Source organism: Mauremys mutica, chromosome 3 (genome assembly GCF_020497125.1).
Source record: "Mauremys mutica isolate MM-2020 ecotype Southern chromosome 3, ASM2049712v1, whole genome shotgun sequence".
In the NCBI taxonomy this organism is placed as follows: Eukaryota; Metazoa; Chordata; order Testudines; family Geoemydidae; genus Mauremys; species Mauremys mutica.
The window spans coordinates 14,941,660-14,958,278 of record NC_059074.1 but is presented as its reverse complement, the minus strand read 5'-3'; the positions used below and the strand labels follow the sequence as shown (position 1 = coordinate 14,958,278).

Sequence of the window (16,619 nt, the reverse complement as noted above, 5' to 3'; positions counted from 1 at the left end):
TTACAGGGGAAAGGACTGGCAGTAGAAATTATATACAGAACATCTTGTCAGTAGGAGCAATAGGGTTTGGGGGTGAGGAGAAATGCAAACACCATTTGTACAGCTACAAATACAAAGGACACACCTGGAGAAAGCTTAGTTTGCTAATTGGACATAAACATGAGATATCTGTGACCACCTCCCTTCCTCACACTTAAAATAACTTGAAAGACATCAATGGTTAATTAGCAAAAAAAGGATATGCCTGGAGTTCTAGTGATATGAAGATAGACACTGATCCTGCACACATGCATAATTATAAGTTGGTTGGGATTGTAATTAGACCATAACTTTACTATCCAGCAGAGCAAATTAGATAGCCGGGAACAGGAGTGAAATTTCAGATGACAAAGCAATAGATAAACAGAAGTAGGATTAAAAATATCTAAAAGAAATTAGCGTGGTCTTATGAGCCCTCTGTTAAACTCAGCAGCAAATAGACTGTGAGTAAAGAAAAATTGATTTGGATGGACAAAAGTTCCTAAAGTATTCAAGGGTAAGAAAGGTGAAATATGTGAAGGAAATAGACCAGGTAAATAGAGGAGAGGTCTGGCAAGATTACCTAATGAAGGGAAGAGAGTGTAAGAAATGTGAGAACAGCCAAGCTGAGGAATGAAAGGAGGATTGCATAGGAGATTATCATAAATAAAGTAATAAGACTTTCTTCAAGTACAGAAAAAACAACTAGGAGTCCTTGTGGCACCTTAGAGACTAACAAATGTATTTGGACATAAGCTTTTCTGGGCTAAAACCCACTTCATCAGATGCATGGAGTAAAAAATACAGTAAGCAGTATATATATATACAGCACATGAAAAGATGGGAGTTGCCTTACCAAGTGGGGGGTCAGAGCTAAGGAAGCTAATTCAATTAAGGTGGAAGTGGCCTGTTCTCAAGAATTGACAAGAAGGGGTGACTATCAAGAGAGGGAAAATGACCTTTGTAGTGCTAACAAAGCCAATGAAATCAAGGTGGACGTCGCCCATTTCCAACAGTTGACAAGAAGGTGTCAGTATCATCAGAGGGAGAATTAGTTTTTGTAGTGACCCATGGAAAATAAAAATGGTCTCTAAGAGATCACAAAAGTAATTGACAGAAGAGCTACCTTTGGCTGTTTAGGTGAGGGAATCCTTGACACATGTGGATGGGGGCCAGATGCCACCACAAGTGATCATGTGCCTTTTAAGGGATGCAATAGAAATACTGAAGAGAATTAAGATGGTTCAAGAAAAGAAAATGTCCGAAAGGGGATAGTAGAGTAAGCCTAGATCGCCTGATGGATGGAGCTAGCTAAAGAATAGAGAAAGAGCTAGGAGAACTATTTAAAATGTCTTTGGAAAGGCAGAACCAATGCATAGATTTGAGAGCAATCCAGTTACACCTCTAAGAAGGAATATACGAAAGACCTAGAAAACTACAGACTTGTGACACCGAGAATGTAGCAAAATGGTATTGATGAGTCAATGGCATCATGGCAATTCTTGATCATCCTTTAGGAAAGATTCCTATGCAACCCTTCACACTAGGTTCTGCAGTCTCTCCTCAGCCCTCAGGCAAAGCTCTCATTTAAGACATTGGGAAGTTCACTTGAGCAAGGACAGAAGGGATTTGACACACGGCACTTAAGTACTGAAGAGAGCAAGATATTTGCAAGAATAGGAAGCTGGTTTGGAGAGCCAAGGATCCTGGAAATCGAACAGCAAGGCGCTTAGAAGAACCAAATTAGGGCCAGCCTGGTCTAGTTCATGATGTGGAATAAGCGACACCAATTAAGAAGAGGAAATTAGCTAATGACATTAGTCAAAGGGATGACAGCCAGGGGGAAGGAGAACAACACTAGAGTCTGTGCAAACAAGACGGTCACAATAGTCAATAAAGAACAGAAAGGGAAGGCTGGAACAAAGAGGTCATCCAGTGGGTGACACCGGGCATAATGAAAGAGAGAGGTCCTGTTCTTTGTGCTTTCAAACAGAATCTGTTCTGAAGGAAGGGTCTTGATTTCAAACCCAGGGGAGTGGTTTGCCACCTGTTCTGGGCACTTTAAGAGATCGGTGTATGCAAGGAATGTGTTGAAACGTTGATTATTGGAGAGTAGATTGAGTCGCCAAGCTGGCCAGGCTAAGGAGTCCATTCTAAAATATCGCATTGGATGGTGCAGGCTGACTTCAGTCCCATCCTTCTTTTTGCAGGAAAATATTGATCAAGTCCACGTTTAAACCATACTCTGCTAGATGTTTACTGATGGCAGCCCCCGTCTTTGGAGAGCTGCCCTTGAGTCTCAGCAGAAATCTCAGCGAGAAGAATTTTCGCTTTTATCAAAGAGATACTCGGAGACACTAGTTATGCCCTTTAATTTTAGACTAATATATTCACCGCGTTTTAATTGCTTGCAGACGCACTTTTCTCTGTCCCCTTATGTTGCCTCTCCGCTGCTGTGTTGAAGCAGAATACAGATGTACAAAGATGATGGAGTGTTGTGGCGGGAAAATATTGTTAGTTGAGGTTAAAAAGGAAAGAGGAGGAGGGTACCAATGGCAAATTTTAATCTGCTGGGGGGGGGGGAAATTCTTCCAAAAATGCTAACTTGACCACAGCAACCCAAAACTCCGCAAAGGGATATGTAACTTGTTTCCTCTAGCAATGTTAGGTGAAATCGGGGGTCAGTGTTTATTGTGTCCCCCCGCACACAGAGACAGAGAGAGAGAGAGAGAGAGGAGAGAGAAGAAAAAGAAGAAGAAACAAGGATGTCATATGAATTGGGGTCTTAAGATAACGATCTTTAATAGGAAAAAATCGAATATTCAAAAGGCACTAAGTGTAATACCATTTTCAGCATATTTACAAGATCTATTTATCTATCTATCTATCTAGCGTCTTGTTGTGTGGATAGATAGATAGATAGATAGATAGATAGACCAAATCCTGCAGCGTTTTACCTAAGGTATGGTCTTCTGAATTTAACACAAAAGACCTGTAATGGAATACAGCAGCATCTAACCTTCTGATATTGACCACCTGGATGTCTTGTGAGAAACCATATACATGCAGGGACCAATCCTGAAGTCCCTTCTTCATGAAGGCTAGTCAATGGACGTTTTGCCGGGGTGCGGCCTGCAGAGTGTAGCTCATCGTCTGGATTTACCCTTCTGCGTCCAGTTTTCACTCTCTCAGGAGTCAAAATTATTGGCAAGAGCCTTGCGGCTGCTAAGACAAAGCACCACAAGCAATCGGACTTCCGAAAGCAATGGGTTACGACGCTAGAAAGACGGGTGGTCAAAGAAATGTCCCCGGGGTCTTATTCGAAGGGATGCCTTTTCTTTTAAGGCAAGAGGAGGTTCCTCGAAGCTCACGCCCTTCACACTTTAGAAACGCACAAAAAGCCACGGGGAAAGGCAAACAGCCTTTGTCGGCCAGTGAAGGATAGAGACAATTCTTCTGTAGGCGTGTGGCTACAACTCTCACAAAAGGTCTTAAAGTGAATCCCTGCTGTTGAGTCTTTCATCACACTGTTTATTCAAGCTCCCTTTGAAAAGAGAATTGGTCCTAGGACTTTGGCAAAACTCCCATTAAAGTCGCTGGGAGGTTTGTGTTAAGAGCAGGCTCGTGATTTGCAATAAAAAGAAACACTCTGTGCAGTCAGCCTGCCTCGGAACCAGGGACTCCAGAAGGAGCACGGGGAAGGGACAGGGAAATGAAAATTTAACTCCAGGCTGGTCTGTAAATACTTGAGAACATTTTTAGGTCAAACACCAAGTCACTCTGCTCGACGGTTCTGGGCAGTGGATATGGCACAACAGCCAGACATCCAGACCAATAGCAGCCGCAGCTTTATGCAGCTGAGTGAGCTACCAGACGAATTAAGATGAGCACAGACAAGGAGCACTTTTCCACAAGTCCAGTCTGTCTTGCCCAGACCTCCTTTCGAAATTCACCATCCCCAATGTCAGGCTAGGTTCTCCTCAAAGAAGAAACCTTTGCCCGCTCGTCAATGGGAGAGCACGCTCTATTAAATAATTTACCCAGTTAATTCAATTAAGCCTCACGCTCAAGTCTGTTGTGGCCATTAGCTTATGGCGATGATAGGAAAACAGAAAGATACCAATTAACTTTCCTGAAAGAACTTCTTTTGGAGTAATTAATAAGTGATCTGCAGCTTGCCTCAGCCTATTAATTGGGTTTGGCGGGAGGTTAGAAACAAACTGTCTATATGGTGCGCCTTATAAAAGCATAGGGGACAGAACCAAACATAACAGATGGAATTGACCAGTACGTGCATATGGCACGTAGATTTCTTAAACTTTTCCTCCAAACAGGAACATTTTGTTGTAGTTTGGTTCACTGATCAAAACTCCCCACACAAGCGAAGTTAGGCTCATCTTTCGGTTTATTTGGGACTGTGCATTTTTGTGTGCGGTGGGGGAGGGGAGGAGTGACTCTCTTTGTTAAGTGGGTACTGAAGGAATCAGTCCTTGTTTAGTAAACTTGCGTCCCACTTGACTAATTATGTATGTGTCCTAAAATGTAAGAGTTGCCTCCTGTTTGGGCGCAGAAAGTAAGTGCAGCCAATGAGCCTAGCAAAACTCAAACTAAAATAACTCCCTCTCCCCATATGGAAGTTTTCCAGGTAAATAAATAGAAGGTGAATGTGTTCTGTGGAGAAATAGCTCATTAAAAGCATTGATCTGAGGAATGAATTTACATACATATGATAACAGGAGAGAAAATACTGCATGATCCTATCAGAAAATTGACTCACATCCACGCTTTTCATAACTCATTGTCCCCATGCACAGCCTAGTCCATCGCGTTTGCCGTTATGTTTTTTTTTTATTTGTTGTATTTATTTGTAGTTCAATCCTTTTAATAAATATAAATTACGACGGAGGAACAATAATCAAAACAAACGTATGCGACAGAAATAACATCCTTAGGCGTTAATGATGATATAAACCATCGTTTTCGGGAAAATCTTTACCTTTAAAGAGTGTTGAGAAATTGTTTTGTGTCTGAATGATGATGATGATGATGATGATGATGATGATGAAGAAGAAGAAGAAGAAGAAGAAGAAGAAGAAGAAGAAGAAGAAGAAACAAAGTCATTTATACGTCAGAAGTATTTATTCAAGGTGTCTTAACTTTTTTAGGTCTATGCCCTATTGTTTGTGTGTTTACTGTACACTCATATTTCATTCATTGGGAGTGGGGCAATAATTTAAAGGAGTCCAGCTTGTTTATTTACTCCACATTATTTCATCATCTTGTCTACCAGACTCTTGAGAAGTCCAGCTATTGCTAGCATGTGGAATCGTTCCTGGAATATCAAACATGGGGGAAAAAAGGGATCTTTGATATCTCAGTAATTACGTTAGAATAACCAGTGTCGAAATTCCCTATTAAAAGAAAAAACGTTAATAAAATGCCCTTCCTTCCTCTTATCCTCCTCCTTCTCCATTAAGGAGAATGGGTGGGGGGCAACTCTGCCAAGATGAACCCACTAATAAAACGTTGGCGTGCTAAAAAGTGTTTGCTGCTGACCCCTGTGCACGCCTGGATAATCGCACTTTTCCATCTCAGACAATGCATTTCGATTCTAGTCGTGTGCCTTTGTCCATTTGTATAAAGAAAAGAGGGCTGAATGACAGGTCCTGTTAGCCTGCATGAACAGATACCAGTAAACCCTCCCCAAAACTAGACCTTAAAAAAAAAGCCACATGCCTATTTGCCTGCGGCTTATTATTAAGACACCTTTGCAGCTAAACACTTAAAAGCAAACCAAATTAAATGGCAATTAAAAGCGAGTTATACCCTCTTTTAACTCCAGGCTTGTAATTTGTAGAAACTAGCCATCAGCAGACATACATCGGCAGGAAATGCCATTTGGCCAGGAACCTTTCTCAGAACGTTTACAACTTCCCAGTATTGTGCTCGATTTAGAACGTTCGTTTATATTTTGATACTTCTCGTTCTAAATAGAACGTTTCTTCTTCGTCTTCTTCTTCGTTCTTCCTCCAAGTGTGTTTCAGACCCAACCTACCACTGTCAATAAATAAATATATAAATATATTTGTAAAACCTTCATATGTGCAATACAGTGCTATCCAGCCTCAATTAATTTTCCACGAATAAAATGTATCAGCACTTCTTTAAAAAACTAAAAATAAAACTTAATTTAAATGGAAAAAGATCCATCCTCCTCTCACACAGACCCATCTTTTCCCTCATATTTCATATGTGTGTATATTTAGTGTATGTGTGTATATATATACACACTATATGTAGGGTAGATGTGTGTGTGTGTGTGTATAAAAAATTCACTGCAATTATACTTTATGGTCTCAGACTAACTATTTATTTGAAAAGCTATTTAAAAAAAACAAGATTGCCTGCTAGATAGCCTTTATTTAAAAAAAAAAGATTGAGATGTGGGGTGGACTTGAATTCGATGTAAACGTAAGAAAAAAATCAAGCCCAGCAACATTGTTTTAATTTAGAAAAATACAGCTAAAGACACACACCAAAAATGTGCACTCTTTTATTTGGGTCTATATTTAAAAGCAGTAGAACCAACAGGAAGGATCACACTTACCTATTTAAAATGACGGTTTAATTAATATAGATTACTATCTCTATTAGATCTATAGCCTCCCGATAAAATGTGTTCAAAATGCCCCCTTCGATCAGATTAGCTCCCATATTAGCCTGTGTGAGAAAAAAGCATTCTAAAGAGTGGAGGAAAAACTGTATAAAAATGTTGAAAGAACCTACAGTTCCTTATTAGGCGAAGATACAATATTTATTCCTTGTCTCCTGGGATGAAGCTCCTCTATCTATTGTCCTCCCAGTTCTCAGTGCTGATGCTTAATTTTCAAAACTTCTATATTACCAAGGGACCTACGACATCAGCCAAAGAAATACCCAGCAAGTACAAAATCTGATCCAGGGAGCTGCTTTTGTGCAGAGGGAAAATTTTGTTCCTACAGATTTTTAAGGTGGTGCATGGAAAAGGAAAGCGATCTGATCTATGCAGATACATTGCAAATTCTCTCGTAGATATAGATTTTTTAAAAACCGGGTGGGGATACAAGGAGTTTGGATGTTTTACATTTATTTTGATTTGATTTGATTTTTTTTGAGAGAGAATTTTATCCTGAGCCTTTTTTCGGAGAACCCAAAATGTCAACTACATTTCCAGGACTAGTCCACGAAGCAGAGGTATTTTGTGTGTGTGTGTGTGTGTGTGTGTGTGTGTTCATGGATGTGTGTGTGTGCATGGGTGTGAGCGTGTGTGCCTCTGTGGTTGTTTCCATTTTTTTTAATCCATAGTGAACCGTTACATTTAATTATAATCCGGCTTCAGAGATAATTTAAAGAAGTATAGGGAGAGAATTCGTTATGACATCTGTCACCAGCCAGAGCAACTCATTACCACGTCGAAACAGTCCCAGCACGAAAACAGAATAAGACCCCTAATAATATAATGAAGTTGGGAGGGAAATAATTAAATCGCCAGAAACGGGAAGATGTGGCAAGGATGGAGCCTGGCCTTCCTCTAGGAACATTTCAGGGGGACAATGTGACGGGATGCCTTAGAAACCGGGGTTCCAAACACAAGAAGGCGGCCGCTAGCTCTCTAGATGTGGAACGCTCTATAACACATGGGCGAGATTTTTTTCCCCCTTCTGGGTGTTCCCGTGGAATTAAAGCCCTTCTGCGCGATGACTTTTTGTTTCACTCCCAGATAGCAGAGGCTGCGATCAGTACTTTTGGTTGTGGTCCTTTTTTTTTTTTTTTGTATTTCTGCGCGGTGGATTCGTTTTGCTCGACTGTACTAAGGCAGGTTCGGGTGTTTATTTATTATTTTGAACAGACCTGCATGACACCCGCCCAAGGTGTTGGGGAAGCGACCTTGGGGCGGCTTGGAGCCAGGCGCCTTGAATGGGGGGAAGCTATGCAGGGTAGGGTGCTGGGCAGAGTCGCACACGGTGTTTTAAATGACAAACCTCCAGTTTTTGGGTCTCCTTTTCCCTTCTTCCTTTCAGATACGTCATGACGGATCAAACAGCTATCGTTTGATGCAGCTTGGATGTCTGGAGTCTGTGGCCAACTCAACTGTCGCCTATTCCTCCTCTTCGCCTCTAACTTACTCCACCACCGGCACTGAGTTTGCTTCCCCGTATTTCTCCACTAATCACCAGTACACACCACTTCACCACCAGTCCTTCCACTACGAGTTCCAACACGGCCACCCGGCAGTCAACCCTGACGCTTACTCCTTGAATTCTCTCCACCACTCGCAGCAATACTACCAGCAGATCCACCATGGGGAACCCACCGATTTTATTAACCTGCACAACGCCCGGGCTCTCAAATCCTCTTGCTTGGACGAGCAGAGGAGAGAGCTGGGGTGTTTAGATGCTTACCGGCGCCACGACCTGTCTCTTATGAGCCATGGGTCCCAATATGGGATGCATCCCGATCAAAGACTCCTACCAGGACCAAGCCTCGGGCTTGCAGCCTCGGGGACAGACGATTTGCAGGTAAATAGCATGCAATATACTTTCGATGATGCATCCTCATAGCCTCTTCGCTTCAGGATCGCTCTCACACCGATCACATAGGGTGGAGGCATGAGAACCATTACCAGGGTCCAAAACTAAAAACATGTAGTCCTCTTGCCGGACAAATAACCTCACACCTGGATTAACGTTTTAGGTGGTGGCTGAGTTGAAACAGGTGCGGTTTGGCCAGTTAATCTTGAGATCTGTGTGTGTGTGTGTGTGTGTTTGTGTGTAACCCCTCCAAACCAAAGGCACTCGAAATGGCTACAAAATAATCCATCTAAATCCGTTTTTCTCTGTTTCCTATCGTTTGTGGTAAATGTGTATATTTAATTAACACGCGGACACATATAAAAATCCAAATAGACCGAGGGAGGGGGAAGGAGAAACGGCAGGAAAAAATATCTCTGCTATGAGATATTTAAAAAAAAAATCTCATGGTGTTCTGCAGATATTCCTTAGTTTAGCTGCGATAGATGAAATGTTAAAGCAAAAAGTAAAGAATAAAATAAATGTTTGACAGTAAAATAGTGAAGGTCTTGAGACATATAGATATGGATGCAGATCTATTATCTATGTAGATAACCTAGTTTATAGTCAATTATGAATCCGTTACTATCAGCTAAGAATTCATATCCAGCCGCCTATCTGTCCCAAGTTCAAATGTATTTTTAAAACTATCATTTAGAACAATACATATTTTTTTTAAAAAGGCAAATACAAATACTTTCCCTTAAAACAAGCTCAGGAACCGGGTTCACTCCAGATGTAGCCAGGCTAAAACGGATTTAACCGTATTTACACTGTACTTACTTCCCCTCAGTCTTTGCCTCCATTCCCACAATGCACGCTATGTTGTCCTTTCCCCCATACATAGAGGTCAGCTGCTCTAAAAAAAACCAGAAGTTTGGAGAACTAAGAAGAGCCTCATTAGAAAGATTTTCCTCTATTTACCTCGGAGCAAGGGATTATTGGGGGGAGGGAATACTACCAACCAAAGAATATTATCTGTTCGATCCCTTTGGAGGAGAAACTCTATAAATCTTGATTTTTCTACATTTAAATTCACTAAATAATTGTATATTCTCTGGGCATTTTTTAAATATATTTTCCATAAGGCTCCCCTTATGTCCACCCCTCCCAACCCCCAAATCTGGCATTCACTTCTTAGCCTAACTAAAACCTATTTACTCCTTTTTATAACCACGTCTGCTGCTGATTTTTTTGTATCTGTACAAATTTTTTTTCTTTGCCAGGCACAAAGCCTTGTATCTTTCAAAAGAGGGGATTAAGAACGTTTGCAAGGCAGCGGACAATGCCTAAATCCTGTGCAAAAGAGCACCATACTTTATCCAATTTTCGACTTAGTGCCATTCAACTGGTCATTTATGCAATGTCATCCGACCAAACAACATGTTTCCCTTACAAATCGTAATAATATAGAAATAATAAAACTTGGTTAAGCAGGCAGCTCCAGATTCATTTTTATTAAAAAGATAGAAATAAACAGCTTTGGAAAAAATAGGGTAAAAAGTTCATCATTTGATCAAAATACATTTAAAAATAAACCTGATCCCCCTCTTACATCTTGGTACCCTCCCTTTCACTTATTTTTCACCCCCTCTATTTCCAGACAGAAGAGGGAAATATACTGAGGTATAGAAAAGACTCATCGGGGAGAAATTGAATGTATGTATTTAGTTGCTTCAAAACACACTTTCGGGCTTGTTAATTTCACCATGTGTTTAGTGGGAGGTGTTTTGGTGGTAAACTGAAATAGAGAGGACAGGCATACTATAAATCAAAACGGTGGTCTAACCAGTATCCCCTTCTCCTCCGTCTTTCTTTTTAAAACGGTCATCAGCATATGCCTCATTTCCAATGCAACAAATGTAAATATACTTTCCCCTGCACAGAATGTTAAGTGAAAGTCCAATAGTTTAGAGGGCGGTTTAAGTCAGCCTAACAGATGCAAACAGTCTTGGGGCTGGAGTGGCATCTTTCAGTCCCCTAAAAAGATTTTCCATGGACAACAAAGGAAACTGTCACACCTTTTCCCGTCACCGCTTTAATTTATGCTCAGTCGCCAAGTTTTTTTTCATATTGATTTCATAATCACTTTAAAGCAGAACACTTAAAATAAGAAAGAGCCTTGAAAAGGAGGGTCTTACAGGCCAGCGCCAATATGGTGAAACTGAGGGAGAGCGCCAGGACTGTAAAGGTTGTTTTGTAAAGTGGGGGTTTTATTATGCACCGGCTCTCCCTCCGCATTTACTTAACTGTTCACGGGCTGTTGAGTAGGTTAACACCCTTAAAGGACTCTTTCATGTCAAATATCTGGTTTGTTTGTAAAGGAAAATGCGTCTTTACCACATTTCCACTGTGTTTTTCCCCCAGTATATATATAAAAGAACTGTTAAACCTTTCATGATCCCCATCAAAAATATGTATAAAAAGGAATTGGATCTAAAAATAAGACTATGAGTTAGAGTAAATATAAGGAAGAGATGTGTAGAAATACAAACCTCTTCGTAGATATGCCAAGACACACATACACACATCAACATATATTCTCTTGAACATAGCGCATGAGTGGCTATGTTATATACACACGGTGTGTGTATGTATGTACACTCTCTCTCACACACATATATAGAGCACGAGAGAGATTGATATCTCGTAGAATTATTGACAGCTGCATTGTTGCTTAGATTTTATTTGTTTAGATCAACAGATATTTGGGAGAATTTCTTTGTGTATACACTACCCACACACACTGTATGCATGTACACACACGGAGAGACTATTTATATACATACACATACACTTCTCAAATCTATCTATCTATCTAGGCAAAAATATATCTAAATAGCAAGGAACATTATACTTATTCTGTGAAAAATACATTTCCTAGGATAGTGGAAGATTAAGGAATTAGACTGAGATATTGTACGGAGTTGTCAGGTAATTTGAATCCCATTTTAGAAATGTGTTGCTGAAATATTGTCTTTACTGTCGTTATTGACCGAGCTCCGTATTAAAAACAAACGCTGCTTAATTTTAAGCGTTTTGGTATCTGACTGATTTTTTTTTCATAATTTAAGGGGTCGGTGGAGGCCCAATGTGGGCTAGTACTGAACAGCCAAGGTGGGGTGATAAGGAGAGGTAAGCAAGTTAAAAAAATATTTTCCTATATTTGACTTTTTAAAAAACAAAAAACCCTATGTCTCTCTCTATCTGTTGTTGTGTAAGCATATTACAGATATATTGGAAACCTATTGATGAATTCAATGTAAAGAGAAGCACGTTAAAACTAATGTAGTGTCTTGATGGTTTTATAGCGCATCGGTAATTTACAAATACCCCACTTCATGGCAGCTCTCCGAAATTAAAGGCGAATCGAGGTTTCGGTTTGTTTCATTAATTCCCCGTTTCTCGGGTAGATTTCTCGTTTTGATTTAAAAATATTTGTGCTCTCTAGCGCCTGGCTGTTAAATTTGCAGGCTGCTCTGTTATGCACAGGGCGAGAGTTTTGGAAATATGAATGTAATAAATAAGTCAGTGTTACAGACCGGTTGATAAATCAGTGATTGACAAAGTAGTTAGCTGCCTGGGTAAAGCCGCCCTTGATTCCATCTGCTACTGAAAATATCTGAAGTCTAAATTAGCAGGAAAATTCTGTTCTCTTTCCGGAATACTTTGCTCATGACTATTTGAGGGGGGAAAATCTGTTTTGACTAAGAGATGCAAAAAATAGGCCGCATTGTTCATAGGCCCATATATTCAACGCCAATATAGAGACATACTGTATCCCAAGATCATGCTTATCAGAAATATATGTATTCAGAATAAAACGAATATAAGGGATTTGTCAAAGACCCACCCTACGTCTTGGAAAGTAATATTCTTTCCCGTCATTATTCACCTTCCTGTTGAATGAAGTCCGTTCTTATTCATTATGCTGTTAGGTGCAGTGTTATTGAAGTAGAATAAAACCAATGTTATTATTCAGATCCGGGGACAAACTATAGATTTAAATAAAAAATAAAATACACCCGGGAACGAATTGCCATTGAAATTGCATTGAAAAAAACAAACAAACAAAAACCACCTCTAGTATTAAACATAGACAGAGATCCGACACAGATGGTGAGTCACTCCGAATTGTTTCGCCTGGTTGTATTATCCGATGTACCGACTGAAATCCCCAGTTCGGTGGCAAGGAGCATTGTAAATCTTGACCCAGTGACTGTGGGAGGGGAGAATTAGCCCAAAACAAAAAGGCGGGAGGTGGGTGGGGTGGATAACAACTGAATCCACTTGTATTTTAAACAAGAGTGATTTGCTTACAAAGGATTTTGGCACTAGCATAACGTTCAGCAATGAAACCCGACAGCACAAACACGCCGGGGCCTGGTAGTGTAAACGTGGTAGCTGAGAGAACAAAAAGCCAGGTGAGAGGCTGTTATTCAAAGCAATCTGGACGGTAGATGAAAGGTGGGGGGGGTCATGGAGAAGGCTGGTGACACTACCTCTGGTGCTGAAAGAACAGCTCCAGTAATTGCAATCTTTCCCGGCGCTCGCCTCTTCCTTCCAACCTGGGGTTGTCTTTGGAGTCTGTCCTGCGTAACACTGTACATATCACCTGGTTTAAAAATGTAGCCCCCGCCAAACGGCTCGGAGCCAAAGTTAGATTTAATTCTTATTTCACAAAGGAATGAATCACGCTGGGGGGGAGGGGGGGGGGAGACCCTGCAGAAGTCTGTAAAGGGGGAGAAAACAGGGGTGTTGAGGGTAACATTCCTCCCACAGTTCTGTTTGCAGTAGTACTGGAGAATCGTGGCGGGTTGAAACTTCAGGACGTTGCAGGGATTGTTTGTACATGGATGTGTGTTAGCACATGGATGTGTTAGTACATGGATGTGTGTTAGCAGTTCCTATCTGTTGCAATCTGTCCATAAAAAGGGTTTACCCCCGCCTGCGTGTTTCCCCTTGGCTCTTTCTCTTTGCAATTCAGTTGATATTAATTATACCTTAGAAAGTGTTTTCGTTTCTGAACCCAAATCTGACCTCTAGGAAGCTGAATCCTTATCAAAGAGAGACGGGGAGTGAATGAATTCCCATAAATTGGGGTTTATGTCTGTACTACTTGACTGGGATCTAATCTCCCTGGTGAAAGAGGATTCATATATCCGTTCTGCTCACATCCAGTTTAGTCAATTTCTCCAGCTCAGCTAAGGAGCTTCCAATTACCTGTGTGGCTGATTGTAGTCAAGACTTTATTTTTTTAAAGCGATCAAGTGGCTCAAGGATTTAAAGATTGATAGTAAAGGAAATCCGGCGTGAAAATGTAAGCTTTTTCCTCCACTGATCTAATGCCGAACTGAAGCGGCACAAGAGCTATCTCTTGATGAAGTCGGGGGTAGATATCAAAGACGAGTCTACACGTTTCAAATGTATATTAAAAATGCATAATAAATATTTTGTACGACTTCAAAAAAAGCGATAGGTGTTAGTAATAATCAAAACATCCTACACCTAAGCTCGGTACAGTATCCCATATAAATACATCAGACTTCTTTTCTAGCGATACATCATCAAGAACATATTAATTCGGGGCTTCCCTAATATTTTAAACGTCTCATGTCAGACTTTTTTTCTCCTTAATACATACATATATTTTTTAAAAAATGAGGTTGGCTTTTTTTTTTACTCGAGGAAAGAAAGAAAGATTTTATAACATAACTCCTCATGTAATTTCCCCTTGAACAGAAGTCATTCTATTGTTCGGGGAGGGGGGGGGTCTTAAAGGCCACGTGGTTTTCTTTATCAACCTGAATCATAATTATAATAAATACAAATAAATCAAAAACAGCCTCAGCAAACCCCTGTATCCGTCTCCGAACACAGGTCTGACATTACGCATCCTGGCTGGCTGCGGTATTGTTCGGTGCCATGATTTTGTGTTTTCCTTTAATGAGACTCGGAAAGTAAAAGACTTTTGCAGGACTTAGGTGGTGGCGAGATAATTACCAGCTAGATAAAATATTTGCCACCAATTCTGATGCAGAGATCCCCATGCTATCACTTTCATTTACTGGTGTGCAGGATATAGCCCGGAGCTCCACTACTCCAACCATCAGAACCAATAATCTTTACTTTACCTACTGCTCGTGTATCGATAGCTTCTCTAGCCTCAGGCAGCTGCTTTGATATGTTAATATTTCTGAGTACCAAATTCTGCAGAGATCATATTAATGTTGTACATACAGAGTGGAGCTTTGCCTTAAAGTTGAATATTCAGATCGCCTGTTTCAAAAGAAATCACTTGAAGAAACGGAGCTTCTATTTACAGGAGTCGTCTGTGGTTTTTGGATCATTAAAACAAAACAAAACACCAACAAACCCCCACCCTCTCCTCTGACACTTTCCGAGGAAATGTCTCAGGCTTTTTATGATGTTCGACTCCTTCCCTTTTAGGTTGCCATTTTAAAGCCAAAGAGCCTGTTTCCCGTTTGATTGGGGGAGGGGGCTTGTTCGCTAACCCCCACTCCCAAGCCCCCCCTGCATATGAAGCATCCACCGCTTGGGTGTCCTCACCGCCAAATATTTGGATTTAAAAAGACAACACGGTGACATTTGGCCCCAGTCGTTTTATGAAATCGAGAAGGCAAACTCCAAAAAAAAAAAAAAACCTCTTGTTTCGCTTTGTGATCATCCCTCGTTCCTGCCCCAGGCTAATTTCAAGAAGCTTAAATACTGCTATCGCCTCTGGGCCATGACGAGAGAGGGGCCAGGCTATCGGCAATTGCTCTTTTTCGATTGCCCTTGGCAACATAAAATACCAACTACTTTGAATCAAAACATTTTTGGGGGAATTAATATGATCTGAACTCTGCGCGTTCTCAGAGATCTTGAGTTTGTCAGATCGCTTAGCGGTGACTGACATGCGAATGCGGAGGCATTAATGCCTAGCTAGGAACACTGTCAGATCTTATTTGATTAAAAAATACAAATTCTTAAAAGCTCAAGCATCAGTCAGCCAAAAGTCTGCCAATAAAATCATGGGAAAGACGCTTCCCCTTCTCTCGTCTGCCTTTTATGTATTTACTTATGGCGCTGCCTGCAATTTGAAAGGGATTCGACGCGGCTTGATCATTTTCTCTGATCTTCCATTTTAATTTGAGAGACTTCACGACGAAACTGCAGCCTCGTGTCTCACTCATTAAGGGCGAGAGTTTAAGCGGGGGGGCGCTTAGGGGCGATGTTAACACAGAACAACAAACTGAAGCTCCCCAATACATTCTCCCCTTTATAAGCAGCAAAGAATCCTGTGGCACCTTATAGACTAACAGATGTTTTTGCAGCATGAGCTTTCGTGGGTGAATACCCACTTCTTCGGATACCCACGTCTTGCATCCGAAGAAGTGGGTATTCACCCACGAAAGCTCATGCTGCAAAAACATCTGTTAGTCTATAAGGTGCCACAGGATTCTTTGCTGCTTCTACAGAACCAGACTAATACGGCTACCCCTCTGATACTCCTCTCCCCTTTATGATACCTCGGGTCATACACGGAAGGAGCGGTAGACTAGATCTGGGTGTAAAAGGTGTTTTCCATATACTGCCTCTGTAATCTCTGCAATAGTGGTACTGAAAACTAGGCGGATACAGGAATGGTCATATCCTTTATTGCTTTTTATTTCATTTAAATTGCAAACACCTGTTTGGCAGGAAAGTTAACAGGGAATTTATTTTGCTTGCTTGCTGAATATTCTCTATGTCAAGATAGATTATCCTATTGTATCTCCCTCTCCCCTTCTCTCTCTCTCTCTCTCTGTCACCTCTCTCCCACCCCAAGATAGGCCATACCTATTCCTATATTTCTCCAGTACTATTCTGTATCCAAAATACAATATATATGTAGGAAATCGAAAAAGCCGAATTCGGTCTTACATAACAAAGGATAATGAATCGTTCTACAATGATGTTGTGAAACTTTTCACTAAAAGGAAACTTATT

The 16,619-nt window shown here is 40.8% G+C and overlaps 1 protein-coding gene across 1 annotated transcript in view; it reads left to right on the top strand.

The window, feature by feature from the left end:
- Window positions 1–7,212: 7,212 nt before the first annotated feature.
- TFAP2D (transcription factor AP-2 delta) overlaps window positions 7,213–16,619 on the top strand; it is a 52,728-nt gene continuing 43,321 nt past the window's right edge. Inside the window, exons 1-3 of the mRNA XM_045012000.1 lie at window positions 7,213–7,251; window positions 8,079–8,576; window positions 11,702–11,762. Coding sequence (XP_044867935.1) covers window positions 7,213–7,251; window positions 8,079–8,576; window positions 11,702–11,762 — 598 coding nt within the window. The remainder of the gene's footprint in view (window positions 7,252–8,078; window positions 8,577–11,701; window positions 11,763–16,619) is intronic.